Source organism: Dermacentor andersoni, chromosome 10 (assembly GCF_023375885.2).
Source record: "Dermacentor andersoni chromosome 10, qqDerAnde1_hic_scaffold, whole genome shotgun sequence".
NCBI lineage: Eukaryota > Metazoa > Arthropoda > Arachnida > Ixodida > Ixodidae > Dermacentor > Dermacentor andersoni.
In genome coordinates, this window is record NC_092823.1 from 135,922,343 (window position 1) to 135,937,014 (window position 14,672).

Sequence of the window (14,672 nt, forward strand, 5' to 3'; positions counted from 1 at the left end):
AATATTACACGAGAGAGAGAGAGAGAGAGAGAGGTTAACCGGCGAGAATCTCTGGTTGACTACCCTGTATCGGCAGAGGGGGAAAGTGATGCGGTAGATGAGATCAAGGATACAAAAAAGAAAAGAAACACACGCGCGCAAAATACAGAACTTGTGGGCGCTGTTACGCAGTCTGCGAAGGCGTCACATAGTGTTACACAGTGTCAAGGTCCCAGTAATACATTGTACGTCTCACAGTGTACAGTCACAATTTGTCACCAAGTCCGGTGCCTTTTAAATAACGCAGCAGTGCCTTCATAACGACTCGCGCTGATGTTCGTGTAGTCCAGTTTCCGTGAACGTTCTTCTCCGTCAGTGGGCGCTCGTCCGGTTGGCCTACACCGTGGCTGAGCCCTTTGCGGGTTGAGACGAGGGCACTCGCAAAGAAGGTTCGCGATCGTTTCGCTGCACCCGCAGGAGTCACAAAGTGGGCTATGGCCCACTTTGTGACAAGAAAGGAGTATACGTTTGAAAATGTTACTCAGAGCCAATATTACACGAATTGTAAGACTCGTGGCTATAGTGGCAGGATGAATTGAAGTAAATGTAAGCTACGTAAAAATTCGCTGCTCTGCTAGGGGTCCTGTGTTTGAATCATGCCATCGGACGATTTCATTTATGTTTATTAAAGCCAGCGTCTTTCTTAGCGACTTTACCACCACTTTCCCGTATCGGCTATGTTTCAAACCTCTTGCGTGGGCCGATCCCGGAGGTATATACTGTATAGCTGCGCCATTAAACTGCATCGTTTGAAGGTTTTAACTCAGTTATTGTTTCGCACCTTAACCTTTATTATTTAAGTCTGAGAAGATTTAAGATGAAAGGAATGCGATGTCGGTGTTTTGTTTCGTGACATCTGCTTGTGGGCTGTCATTCTAAAGATTATGAGGAATAATTGTGTCAAGAATGTATGACCTGGTATGAGCAACTTTAGTGATAGAATGGTGTGGCAATATGAGCCCCATATACCGCATGTAGTATAGCAGCGCGTGGCATATAGCATACATATTGCTAAATATATGGGGAGCCTCACTGCGACGGCGACGGCAAGAATTCGCTTGGAGTGTCTATACAATTGCTATCGGAATGGAATCTCCGATGTGCTACCTTACTTCAGCGAGCAGGCATCAAAATGCTACTGATTGTGCCATCGTCATTTGTGTCTTTACCGTGGTTTTCTGAATGGACGTCGCTAGTGTACAGTAAGTTGTCGGCGCAGAATTGTGACTTTGGAGGCAGACAGACGACGCCTTGGTTTCACGCGTCCTGTAATTAGCTTTGGTTGATTCCCAATAGTCAGATTTGTTAATGGCTAGCTACAGTGAGCGAATAGGATAGCCCCTTTTTTCACAACTATGAAATCGCTCTCACACTTTTGTTGTTTTTTTGGCTACTGAAGAGCTTGCTATCCCAAAGTCGTAGCTAAGCACATAAAAGAAACAGCAAACGAGAAAACAATATGAATAGAAAGGAACATAGAATTAGTCAAGCGCTTTCGCAATCGCTTAGAGCGAAAGAAACACATTACATACACTCTACAAACCTACTAAAAGTTCGACATGAATTTGCAAAGCTACATAAATCATGCGTATAATACAGAATCATCGCATTATACCTGTGGCAAGCACGCGCACTCTCCGTTCATGTTGAACTGGTTCAGTTAAAAGTAAGACGCATAAAAAGTCACTAACACGGAAGAGTTAGGATAATAAATTGAGGTGTATAAAGAACAACGCACTAAAGGACACAAAAAGTCAATGGCACGACAAAGTCGCCAAGATGTAACCATGAGGTACAAATATATCACTAAAATAGCAGTATTTACTAGGAATTCTTGATGCCACTGTCCACAAGAAAATCACGCAAGGATTTTGGAACTCCGCTGTATTATATAAGGGCAGGACCAGCGTTCGAGCGCTGGTCTCGGCTCCGGTGCTCCGGTGCGCCAACTGAATTCCGCCATATAACGTTTCAAAATCGCAAACCAATATTCTCCACTTGCTTTTTTGGTCTCTTCTTTTAGGCCAAGGATATTGTCATAAAGTTTTGTATACCATAATATGCTACGTTATAAAACTTACCTATATATATAGCGAAGAAGACGCCCGCAAGTGAAGACGGACCGTCAACTCGTAAGGACATGTAGAAAGCGTTCTCCTGTCACTTTTTTGTGCGTTTTGGTGCCAAACTCGGACGGTGTGACCTGCCGGCTTTGTCAGAACTTTCCGAGCCACTCCGCGAGCGACAGGATCTGTCTCTCCCTCCAAATACGTCTCGAACCGCCATTTAAATGTATAAAATTCATCTCGCCGGGCACTCTTTGAGGGTTCTTACAACAGGTCTGGCCCATTGAAGCAGCGAACAGCGTTCTCCGAGCCTCTGCGGCAACGAAAGTGGCACGGGGCCCCAAGTGCGCAGCCCGACTACAGGCCCAATCACGCGTGGCTTCAACACTTCCGGCAAAGACTGCAAAAGAGCAGACGGTTGAGCTACTCGCTGAGAATTTCTGGTTTTAGAAAACATTGTGCGAGGAAACTGCGCCACGCGAACAAGCGTGGCATGTGCGCCGGCTTTCGACCCTAGTTTACTCGTACATTCACTCAAAGCTGCAGTTACACGAATCCCTGCATTATACATTGCAACGTCGAAAAGAGCTAGAAGGATTAAACACGAGGGCGCGTTGGTTCGTCTTCTGGCCGGGTCGGTCGCGTTTTGATAGAGGCGGGATGCAGATATATGTGCACTTGATCAAAGTACCACACTTTCACAAAAACTTATTTAGACAGTCTAACACTGAAAATATACAGTCGTCTTTCAACATGTCCAAATACTTCAATGTCTGTTTCTGTTTGAACTAAAGATTTCCGTTGTAACTAATGGCCCTTGTTCTTACAGTTGATTACGATGCCACAAAGTAGCGCAAAAGATTCCAGTCGTGTCCTGCCCTCTGACAAAGCGGGTGGCTTTGCGGTATACTCCCAAAAAACGTTTATTCAGAAGACAAGTGACGCTGTGTCATCGGCGCTCGTCTGCAAACATAATTGTTCTCTATCTACTTTGAAAGCAAAGGCACTGAAACTATGTGAAGGTCTCCAGCTCGATTGACTTGCGCGCTATATACTTAGCAGTGAGAGACAAGCTCATGACTGTCTTTGTTTTTCCTCAGCAAAAACACGCGAAAATGTTACGCCTTTCCGTGCTATCATCTCCAAGACCGCCGCGCGTGGCAAAAGTAGGTTGCTTGTTCTCTCCACCAAAGACTTGAACCCGTTGTTGGCCGTGGACGACCGTTTCGCCGTAAAAACTCCGAGGCTGTCGTTAACTTTCTTCGTAAATTTTAGTGGCCATTGTTACGCCATTGTGTTGCGATCACACGCAATAGTGTACTTCTGGAAATTTAAACATTTGGAAACTTTGTGCTTTCAGGGAAAATATTTCATTGCAATGGTATCTATAATAACATGCACTTTTTCTTTACTCAGCCATTTTGCTCTTTGCCTTTTTGCTAACAGTTGGCCGTGTTGGTCACGGTAATTATGAAACATGGTTACGGCGTTAAAGACGACGAAGCGCAAACATCAACTGGCTTTACTGTGCGAAATATTACGTAATGTGTTCTGGACTTTCCCGCGAGCCTCTCATGCATGTTAGCCTTACATGCATGTTAGCCGTCTTCGTTAGCGCCCTGTAAGTACGCCTCCTAATGCTGTTTTCTTTCCACTTGAAATATTGCTTGGCTTCTACTTTCGTAGATTAACAGCTGTTTACATGTAAACTGGTGCGCTCTGCGCCTAAACGCGTTTTCGCCTCACTTATGTTGATGACTATGTAATATGCGAACAGAGAGGGGGATGTTTATTTATGAAATGACAAAGAGGTCGGCTCGGGGTTGACTCCTCTAGCCTGCTACTACGCGCTGGAATAAATGGAAGGGTAGAGAAAGAGGGTGTTTTGATGGCGGTGCACCTATGTTCACCTTAACGAATCTCGGCTATTGGCCCAACAGTTTTGTGTGATTCGGGAAAACGTCGGTCAGAAAAGTTCTACAGACAATCTACACACATAAACAGCCTGTGCTTTTACGGCATTATACTTTCGTCGACTAAGGTTCGTGCGCCCTTTGCAAACACCCCGTTCGGAAGGAAGTATTTGGACCATATTGGGCTAAAAGAGCAAGACTTGTTAACGGCTTTTGTTCACCTATTGACCTCAGAGATATAGCAATAAGAACAAGCAGGCCAAGCGATCTACAAGGAGTCTACCATCTATCAGCTATCTAAATTTATTTTTATAAAGGCGGGTGGTTGAAATTATTTGACCCCCGTTGCTGGGCTGGAAACTCTAAGCGGTGTTCTGCCGCACACATGGCGCTCGAGTCTAAGCAGACGACGGTCTGACGCGGAGAGACACAGACCTGCATTCGCGTTAGCTCCCTTCAGATTTAATTCTACGTTACTATACCAAAGGAGCATTCACGTGATCACCCTGCCGGTGAGCTGATGCCAGCCAAAGGTTCCTCTTCGACACTGTGCACGTCGCTCGAGCCTCGGCAATGTGCGCACCTGTATGCGGTCCTCGGGCAGGTCCGTCTTGAGCGACAGCATCTCGCGTGCGTACACGTCCGGGTAGTGGGCCTCCTTGAACGCCTTCTCCAGCTCCTCCAGCTGGAAGCTCGTGAAGATGGTCCTGCGAGCCAGAGGGTGTTTTAGCATTTCCGGTATGTGTACGGGGTTGGCACGCTCGGGCCGTCGCATTGTTGTTACGCTCTATATACTGAAAAATCCCGTACGTCCCACAGGGCCCGCACCACAATTATATACGATATATATATACGATCATATCAGTTTATATGGAGAAAATTTCATACAAGGTCTTATATAGTCCTTGTATCCGTAATTCTATAGTAGGACCGCGTATGAAAACCTGCGTTTTACCATATAAAGTGGTATCGTATAGGATTGTGGTATGGAGCCTGTGGGTAGTTTCGATAGGGCGGGTGCTACGGCGCATGCGCGGCCAACGTGCCGAGTGTTCGAAGTCACGTGATCGGCTGCGGGTGCGAACATGCGAGTGCGACAGGTGGTGCTTGATGTGTGCTGTCTTCCCGCTCGCCTAGTCTTGTAGATCACGTGATCTGTGCTTCGGAGGTGCTGCATACGATGGATTATTTTTATTAAAAGGTGTACTGACACGACAATCTTGTGTCCCCTCCCCCCCCCCCCCCCCCAACGCACTTTTTTCTTCTTCTTTACGTAGCTGTCGACTCCAAATACACGATCCGAAGCCTTAATCTTTCGAGAGTGCCATAAATAATTATTTACAGCACCTTTTATGCAATCCGTTCAAAAGCACGACAAGCGGAGCGCGGCTTCGGACGAAAAAGAATGACCACGTCATCGAAAGCGACTGTGGCGGTCACTTAATCTCACCAGTCAGCCCAGTGTGGTAGCTGAAGGCCATACAATGACCGTGCCGCTAAAAGTTTTAACCACCTCTCCCCTGTTGCCCTGTCAAAAGCTGAATGGGCTCATCTTGTGGCAGCATAGCCATAATGTGTGTGCGCGCGTCAGTGGTATCTGGTATCACGAGACCTCCACAGGAGGTGTAGATGACGTGATGAGCGTTTCCCTTTTTTTTTTTTCGACGTTCAAAAGTACGCGTTTTGAAGTGGTCGCATTGAAAGGTAATGTAATTAATTGGTTGTGTCCTCGGCAAACTTAGGCTAGAGCAATTACTTGTTCGGCGCCTATCCAATAAAGCAATAAAAACGAGACCGAAAAGTTTTCGTCAGTATTTCTTTAAACTAATAATAAAAGTAAACACCCCGCATATGCACGCGTGACTTGGTGTTCGTCACACAAATAACGTGGCGCCATTCACATAACTGCAATTGCTAAGACGTCATTCTTGCTAGAAACAAGCCTCGAATTAACGTCTCAGTCGTTGTGTTCCACGTAAAAATTAAAAAGGTTAGTTCGAACCTGGACTCCAAGAAGTTAATTTGTGAGCAGCAGTGTGTACTGTTGAGACTCCCCGCGTAATATGGATATCTATGAGAGCGCGACCGCATTTCAGTGTTTTCGTCCATTCCGACATGAGTTGTGTGTCTGCACACGTTTATCGTAACGACCTACGACGTTTGGGCCGGCTCCGGTGCTCAGCAGGCAATTCACTGCCAATGACACCATTGGGGACGTGATCTATACGCTAAAACACAATCGTATGTATCCTCAAATTTTCATGTTTCGCATATTTCTTGTATATACGGGATCATTTACGCCTCCGGTCCTCGCGGTGGGTGTTGAGATAGAGGTCCAACTTACAACGAGAAAAGATAAATTTGATATTTCGGGATGCTGGCTTTAATGTGGCACGTAAAAGCTATTTCATGCACTTTGAGAGTAAGGCTACAGCATAAGTGGCAAGGTGTAATGAGCGTGACACTCGCAGGGACGTGTACCCACCGGTGCCTACGCTTCTTCTTCTTCTTCCTGGCAAGAGAAGATCCCTCGTCGCAGAGGTCGGTGGCAGTCGCCCCAGGGTATCCTGCGACGAGTAGGTGGCACGCAGGGGTTAGTCTCTTTGTGCGGGTGTACTGCTAAAGGGGCCGAACAGTGCTACGTCGTGTGTGCGCGGTCCCAATGGCGACGCTAAAGAGTAACACTGAGACACTGTACACGCGTAAAAATACTCTTTCGAGACTACATTTTTAATCAATTTGGCAGGTGGGAAGCGGCTGCAGTTATTGGTGGAGAAACGCAAGGCTAAACTCTATCTCTTCATTTATTACTTTTATTTAAATGCGGCCGCCGCAGTCGGGAACCAATCCGGCCTCCTGGTGCTCAAAAGCAGAACGCCGCAGTCAGTGCGCAGCCGGGGTGGTCGTGTGTTGTTAAACTTCCAGCAGGGATACGCAAAACCGGCATTTATTGATGATGGCGACGATGACGATGATGGAAGCACCTGCTTTTGACGGTCGCACAGGCTTCCATACTCGTTCTTTTTACCTATTCGGCGCATCCTAATCTCAGACCCGAACGGTGGCGGCGCTCGTCACTGCCGCTCGCAATTTGGCGACGCGCGGGTTTTGTATTTCGCCCGACTGCACCCGAGCCTACGCAACCGTACGACGGGCGTGCAGCAGTGATACGCCCCCATTGCCCCGTGCGGCAGAAGGAAGCGAGGAAACGAATTGCCGCGGAGAAGAGTTGGTGAAAAGCGATACCGTCCCTCACGGGGCAGCCCCTCCCCCCTCGGAGACGAGAGCGCGCGCACGTGCCCGCGGCGAGGTTCGGTTTCTCGCCGGCACAAGTTGCGCTGCGAGAGAGCGCGCTGCTTTCCCTTCGTGCAAGACCGCGTCGGCCCCGGTAAATGCGTGCAGCGTGCGTAAGCTTAGTTCCTTCCCGACCTGGTCGCTTTATAGCACCGCGTGAGGCACCACGAAGTCGTGAAAGACGACGCTCGGGTCGTGTGCTTGGGGCTCTTCGAGGTACTTTTCCATCTCTCCCAAAACTAGAGGAGACTGCAAGTATGGCGGTTCAGCTACAGAGAAAGACGGGCAGTGCACAGATTCGCGTAAATTTCATCCTTATGGCTTCAAACGGCTTTGCGACTCAGCAAATTGACCGTTTTCAATAAAATATTGCATTCAGCAATTCGCAACGATTATGCATGTGCTCAGAGCATCCTTGCCTCGATGTGTTCAGAAATGTGATTGCTTGGACACATAAAATTGTTAACCGATATATGTAGGGTGTTCCGGCTAACGTTAGCCAAGGTGTTCAACGAAAGAAATTTAGAAAACAAGGTGCAATATACGATCTTAAGACCTCCGGTCGTCACACCTCCGACGACAAAACGCCGCGGGTTGTATCATTGTACATTGCACCGGCTTTTTAAAATCTATAACGCTCAAGTTACATGATGTGCTTTTGTATATCATTTCAAGTTCGCATATTTTCTATGTATTGCCACGCGGTCGTTGCTTTACTTTCTGGCAGTGATCGCTTTTGCCGAATAATCGCTGTTATCAGCTTCTAGCGCTATGACTATATTGCAATACTGAAAACGTGGTCAACATTGCCGACAATATTTATATGTACTATTTTTCGCTAATATCGTTCAACTTACTGCTTTATATTAAAAAATTAAATTATGTGGCTTTACGTGCGAAAACCACTTCCTGATTATGAGGCACGCCGTAGTGGAGGACTCCGGAAATTTCGACCACCTGGGGATCTTTAACGTGCACCTAAATCTAAGTACACGGGTGTTTTCGCATTTCGCCTTCATCGAAATGCGGCCGCCGTGGCCGGGATTCGATTCCGCGACCTCGTGCTCAGCAGCCCAACACCATAACCACTGAGCAACCACGGCGGGTACTGCTTTATATTATTTTTGTACTTTGTTTAGTGGAATTAATTTTTCTACTGTTCTTTTATTTATTTTTCAGTTGCATATTTATCCTGGACAGAAGGTGAAAGTATACAATCACTGACTATGGTTACCTCCTTTTGCGTATTCATTGTTTCCACATTTTTAACTCATAGGCGACAGAAAGCAAATTGGATAAGTGCTTTACTTTAGCAATGATCAACCGTAATTACACGAATGCATGTTGGAGTCAATTTCATGTCAGAACGAAGCTTACATACTCCATTATGTATATTTTTTTATAACCCTGCGCCGAAGTACTCTCAAACAAGTCGATTATGTCATATAGTATACGTGTCGTGTCGAATTACAGGAAGTAGAGTGGATCTTTAAAGAATTTTTCAAAGTTGAGCCACCCTTTGTAATCGAAGCACGTCCATCCATCCTTTGGTCACACGTTTGTTTTCAAGTCTGCACAGGTATGAGTTACTAATAAGCGGGAATTATATCCAACGCCGACTTCAAAGAAATTAACGGCGCACGCCAGACGAGGACAAAGTACACAAGACGGGCGCGCGCGCTGTCCTCGTCTTGCAACGTGAAACTATTTGCCGCACGAACACACATGAGTTAATAAGTATACATCAGTTGTAAATTGCGGGGGAAAAATGATAAAGAGCGACTCCAAACGTATGCGACGAGGAGAGCAGGGTGGCAAAGCGGACGAGTTGTTTCGGTGGCCGATCCGGTACCACGGACCGTGGTATTTGGACGTCACTGTGCTGTATGAGCAGTCATATCGGATGAAAAATGCCTGATACTTGTACACATTCTTCCTCGACATAAACGCCGGTGGCGCCGTCAACTGCGGTCGAGAACATCGAGCAGACGGCGTCGCAGAACGCGCGATGTCGAAGCCGATTAGTCACCGCGCACTTCGAACGGCAAGTATTATGGTGGAGCAGCGAATAAATGAGCGATGCTGAAACTCTATAGCTGTCTTACTTGTTTATTTTTCTTTAAGATCGGAAGATCTTAAGAGAGCCAAGCTATGAGGAGCGTGCTGCGCCATTTGTCAGCAATTGAATGCAAGTGTTCGGCAACTGTTGCTGCGGCAATCACAATACCGATGTAATTTACAGGCGTCGCAAATATTGTCACATTCTGTCTCAGTTTGCGTGCTGGTTTATGACGCTACACCCGCACTGCCAGCTTGCGCAATCGAGCACGTTCTGCTCGGTTGTGCGGCCTGCACACATCTATAAAAAGCACGATGTCCTCTCCCTGCGCCCACTCCTCTGACCCGAGAGGAAAGGGGGAGACGTTCTGAGCCGGGTTGTAAACGACGCCGCATGTGAGCGGAGTCCTCTCGATTCCGCACGGGGGAGCCGCTATGCCGGTTACGGGCGTGCAATCTGCGGTCGCGCGTACATGCGACGGCCCGTGCAACCCCTTTCTCTCGCGGGGGGAGCGCGGCCTCGTTACGCGCAACCGCCACAAGTGGCTGCAGGCCGGCACCGCACCCGGGTTGCCCTCGCGTCCGTGCCCTACTGCACATTACGCATGCACACCTGCGTGAAGATGTGCAGGCGCGCTTCGTACGCCCGCATGCCCGGCTCAGCATTCATATATGTGCACGGAGTTTTATGCTTAGATGGTAATAGCAAGTATTCGCAGGCGTGATCGATAATACAACGTTAGAAGTCTTGCCAACTATTGTAGCAGATACCACAACTTTGGTCATTGTTGTGGATCGCTTTAGGCGGTGGACATTTGCGCTAGAAGCCGTAATGCATTATCTACTATAGGTGAATTTTTTTTTTCTAATTAGGACTTTAACTTATCATTTTACGGCACATATCGCAAGTTTACGGGTTGTTGTAGCCAGACAAACCACATGACATATCCGCTTGGAACGAATGATGATGAGGGCATCGGTTTCTAGGGCGTGCTGTCCTTGTACAGCAAGCATAGCGGTCTGAACGAACCTCTTCCAAGCAACGCACCCCTGGAAAGTCGGGCGCCTGGCCGGGAGGTTGCTTGTACATGTTTTATAAGCCGGTGGGTATCCAGCAGTGAGAATCGAACTACGCACCTTCCGTGCTACCCACTAGGTCACGGCTGCGGTTTCGAGATATGCGCCGTCAAACTTGCGTTAAAAACACGCAGCTGTTCCACCCACTTTTTTTAACGAATCACCATCTCATGCACTGAAGCACCAAAATAAATGGATCAACAATGTATTTTCGTCACACACTTTGGGAATGAACATCTCGCAGCCATTAAACTCGCAACTAAAGTTTATTTGCAACGACATCGTGGTGCATAAACGCGCAAACACTGATTAAAAAAAAAATCCAGAACTATATCCCCTGTCACACGAGCACTCGCACGTGTCACCACGAAACAATATGGTCCCACTAAATAACCATGGAGACAACTAGGAGAGCTTTGTTCTTGACGCCTGGATTACGCACAATACCGCTTTTCGTGAGATATGAGCCGCTTCACTAATCTCATGGGCATCGATAGCTGTGCGCAGACAGCAATCATATGCGGGAAAACACTACTGAGCACAAGCACACGTGACAACGCGCTAAAAACTGAGCATAGGCGCCAACGCTGAAGGACAAGACGGCTTCTATCACCTTCACACTGAAGTGCCGTCCTATGTGGCCAACATTTTCCCAAACCCAGCCACGCCATAGTGGAACGTAGAACACTACATTAGTTCGACCATGGACATATCATTCCACGTGCTTAAATTGCTAGCTGTGGTTTGGTTCTGCGATGTTACGCAAAAGCTTGTATATCAAAAGCATTGCAAATGGCTCTTAGTTTGCTTATGATCGTGTATGTACGTGCGTGTGCACCTGCTTGCGTGTCTTTTTATGAGTGAGTGAGTGAAAGCAATACCTGGTGCACTGTAAACTGGTTTTTTCCGCAAATGGCTGTGCGTAAGGAGAAACAAGCTTTACAGGAAAATCTTGAGGAAAGGAACAATGTCGTGCATCAGCAACGCGAGTTGAAGGACTCCGTTGGAACACAGCCGCCGACAGTGGAGCTGCTTGCCGTTAATCCGCAAAAAAATATGGCGACAGTTGGCGTAACTGCACGTTCAGTATGATGCAGCAGCACTAGAGAGCACGAACGAGACAGCAAGCTCAATTTCACTCAGCATATGGCGCTCGCAATAAGTAGAACCAGAATACAGGCGTATATAGACGGGGCCAACCACCGTCAATTCATTTAAGTTCTGAGAAGACAATACTGCTCTTACCGCCTTTTCTAAGTGATGTGTTTACGAGTGCGTACATTTTCTTTCAAACTGCATTTCACGTACACCCTCGAGCAACATGAGAAGGGTACACCGACATTACCAGCAGCAGAAAGCTAGCAGAGGTTTATTTTTCCAGAACACAATTTTATACGCGCGCACAAAGCCACCACGCATGCGTAAATGATTAACTCCTAAGAAAAACATGTTCCTTATCGGAAAGCTTAACAGGAGGTCATCATTTGCGCATGCGTGGTGACTTTGTGCGTGCGTATAAAGTTGTGCTGTGGAAATATTAATTTTTATATTTATTTATTTAATACATACTGCGGGCACGAAGTCCATGCAGGGTGGATAATACAATATTAGGTCACAAGAAGTAAAACAATGTCACTACAACAAAATGCGGAAACAATACGACAATAAAGCTGATACAAAAGGTAAACAATCGGGATACAAGTTTTATAAAGGCAAGTCATTCCAGTCATTAATGGTGCGTGGCAAGAAAGCGTATTTAAATAGGCTGGTTCGGGTAAAATAGGGGGCTAGCGCATTTTGGTGATGTTGGCCGTTTTGTGCCTTGTGTGTCGTCCTGTCCTTCTTTTTGTGGTCGTTCCCTCTGCGCTGTACACCCCGAAGATCATGAACCAACAAGTCCGAATTTCCACTGTCTTGAGGCTATATTATACACGCGCCCTGCACAAAATAGCTCCATGGTGGTTAATGTTCAAATGTAAAAGTACTTGTTAGCTGTTGACATGTTAGCTCCGAGCCAACACATCACGAGTAACCGATGCTTAAACACTATATCGGCGTTGCCTCGCTTTGCTCACGACTGCACTGCCAGTGCGTTCTCTCTGAACAAAAAAAAAAAAAGACAAGAAAAAAAAGAAAGCGCATTTAATACAAGTGCATTTATTCTTACCTACCATGTTCGATTCGAGTGACCCACAGCCTATGTTAAAGGAAACGGCTTTCCACTGCGGGAATGTGCGATTCGCATGGGATACTGCGCACCCCAATCTCCACTGGCACTCCGGCTCTCTGCCCGACGCGGTGAAGAACGTACAACGCTCGGTGATTTGACATTGCCACGATGATGAAAATGCAAGATCCCAGCCTCGCACGCTCGTCGTCCTACTCGACAAAACTCGCAACGAGACACGCATCACGCTGTCGAAGTTGTGGCCCCGTGCCGAGCGACTCTCACGTGCCGCTGTCTTCGGGTATCCAGCACCCTGCCAGACATTGCGCCCACTCGCAAAGAGAGCAGCGAGCGGCTATGTGACGCTCGTCCATTCCAGCTGGCGTGATGACGATGCAGCGCAAGCCGCGATCCCGCGTACCGCGTCCGTGACGTGGCGCCCAGCGAGCGTGTATTCGAGCCGCGGCTGTACGCTTCGCGGCGCACGCACGCGCGCGTTGCGTGTCGGAGCTGTATGCGAGGCGCGCGTTCCTGAGGCACAGCGTCGCCCGTTTCCCGATCCGCGCGCTTTTGTGGCCGGAGGGGGTGGGGGGTACGAGACGCCCATAACGCCGTCGGCTTATTGACCCCGACTTGGCCGAGCGTGGCGAGCCGATTAGCGGGGGCGGGCGCGCCGGATTAACCCCCGAGCGAGCGGCTTTATTAAAAGGCGGCGCGCCACCGCGGCAGTCACCACCACCGCCGCTTCCAGAGAGGATCCATTTCACTGATGGAGATTAGTGTCGCTCGGCTGCCGGCGCCGCTCTCTGCCTCGCTCACTGCTCTGCGAAGAGGAGGAGAACGACGTTGTCGTCGGGCGCACCAGATTCTGCGAGAGCGCGCCGATCTTCCTCGTGTGACGAGCAGCGAGAGATTGAAAGAACCGAGGGTGTGCGCGCGGGAGGGGGGGGGGGGGGGAGCTCGGACTTTCCAATTTCAAGGCGCGTCCCTCCCTTTCGCAGCAGCTTCGCTTCGCTCGTCGTCGGCTGCATCTCATTAAGCGCCGCAAATTGGACTCTAATCTGCGTGGTCCGCGCGCTCACAGCACGGCCGAACGGACAGGCCGCGCGTATCGATCGTGCGCCCGTACAAGCACGCATACAACCAGCGAGCGAGCGCTCCCTTCGACACCTAGCGGCCGCCGGTGGCAGCAGTGGGTAGGAGGAGGAGAGGCAGCGCAGACGGCCGGCCGACCCGGGGACCCGTGTTCGGGGCGAGCGCGAAAATAAAAAAGGCAAGACGCCGATGCCGCCGGGTCTCCCGCGAGGTTCGTTCCTCGACGAACGCCGCTGCGTCCTCTCTTCGCGTGCCTCAGATGCCAGAGCAGGGGATGAAGCTCTCTCCCTCCCTCCCCGCAACGTTCATCCAAGGTGTTCGGGAGAAGGGGTGGTCGGGGGCGGCAAAGGGGGCCGGCAATCCAATTTTGAGCGCGAGACGACGGCAACGACGCGTCAGGAGAGGACCCGCCGAGAGAGATTGAGGAGACTGGAAAACAAACAGCTGGAGGGGGGCGCTGCACCCGCCGCGGAGGGGAGTGGCGAGGAGGCAAGCGCCAAATTAAAAACGGGGCCACTGCCGCGCTGCCTCTGTTCCTGCTCCCGCTGTGGCGCCCCCTGGAGTGAAGAAAAAGAAAAAAAGCGAGTGATGGAGGGAAGGGATGTCCTCCGCCGGCAGGCGTGAATCGATAATTGCGGGATAATCGGGTAATGACCACTTTCAGCGCGTCATCTCGGGCGTTTCCCCGCGGCGGCGGCTGCCCCGGCGCTCCTGCCGCTGACCCCGAGCGCACCTGGAAATTAAAGATGGCCGCCACGCGCCGTCATCCCATCCCGCTCCACCTCCCACCCCAAACTCCCCGTTTCGCATCCCCCGCTTGTCTCGGGTTTCGTAGCGCGCTCCCGGCTCTCTTCTCCCGTTCGCTCATCATCCGGCCGGTGGCGCCACCATCGAGCGAAGGTGTACCGCGTGTTTTCTTGGCAGGTACCGAAAGTAAGACGCGTGTCTCGACACCACGTTTCT

General features: G+C 49.2%; 1 protein-coding gene across 1 annotated transcript in view; it reads right to left on the reverse strand.

Annotated features, from left to right (window-relative positions):
* Positions 1–14,672, reverse strand: part of LOC126545159 (uncharacterized) — a 94,371-nt gene that overhangs the window by 16,117 nt on the left and 63,582 nt on the right. The window contains exons 2-3 of the mRNA XM_050192925.2: positions 6,504–6,585; positions 4,602–4,725 (exon numbers count right to left, since the gene is read on the reverse strand). Of these exons, the coding sequence (XP_050048882.1) occupies positions 4,602–4,725; positions 6,504–6,585 (206 nt within the window). The remainder of the gene's footprint in view (positions 1–4,601; positions 4,726–6,503; positions 6,586–14,672) is intronic.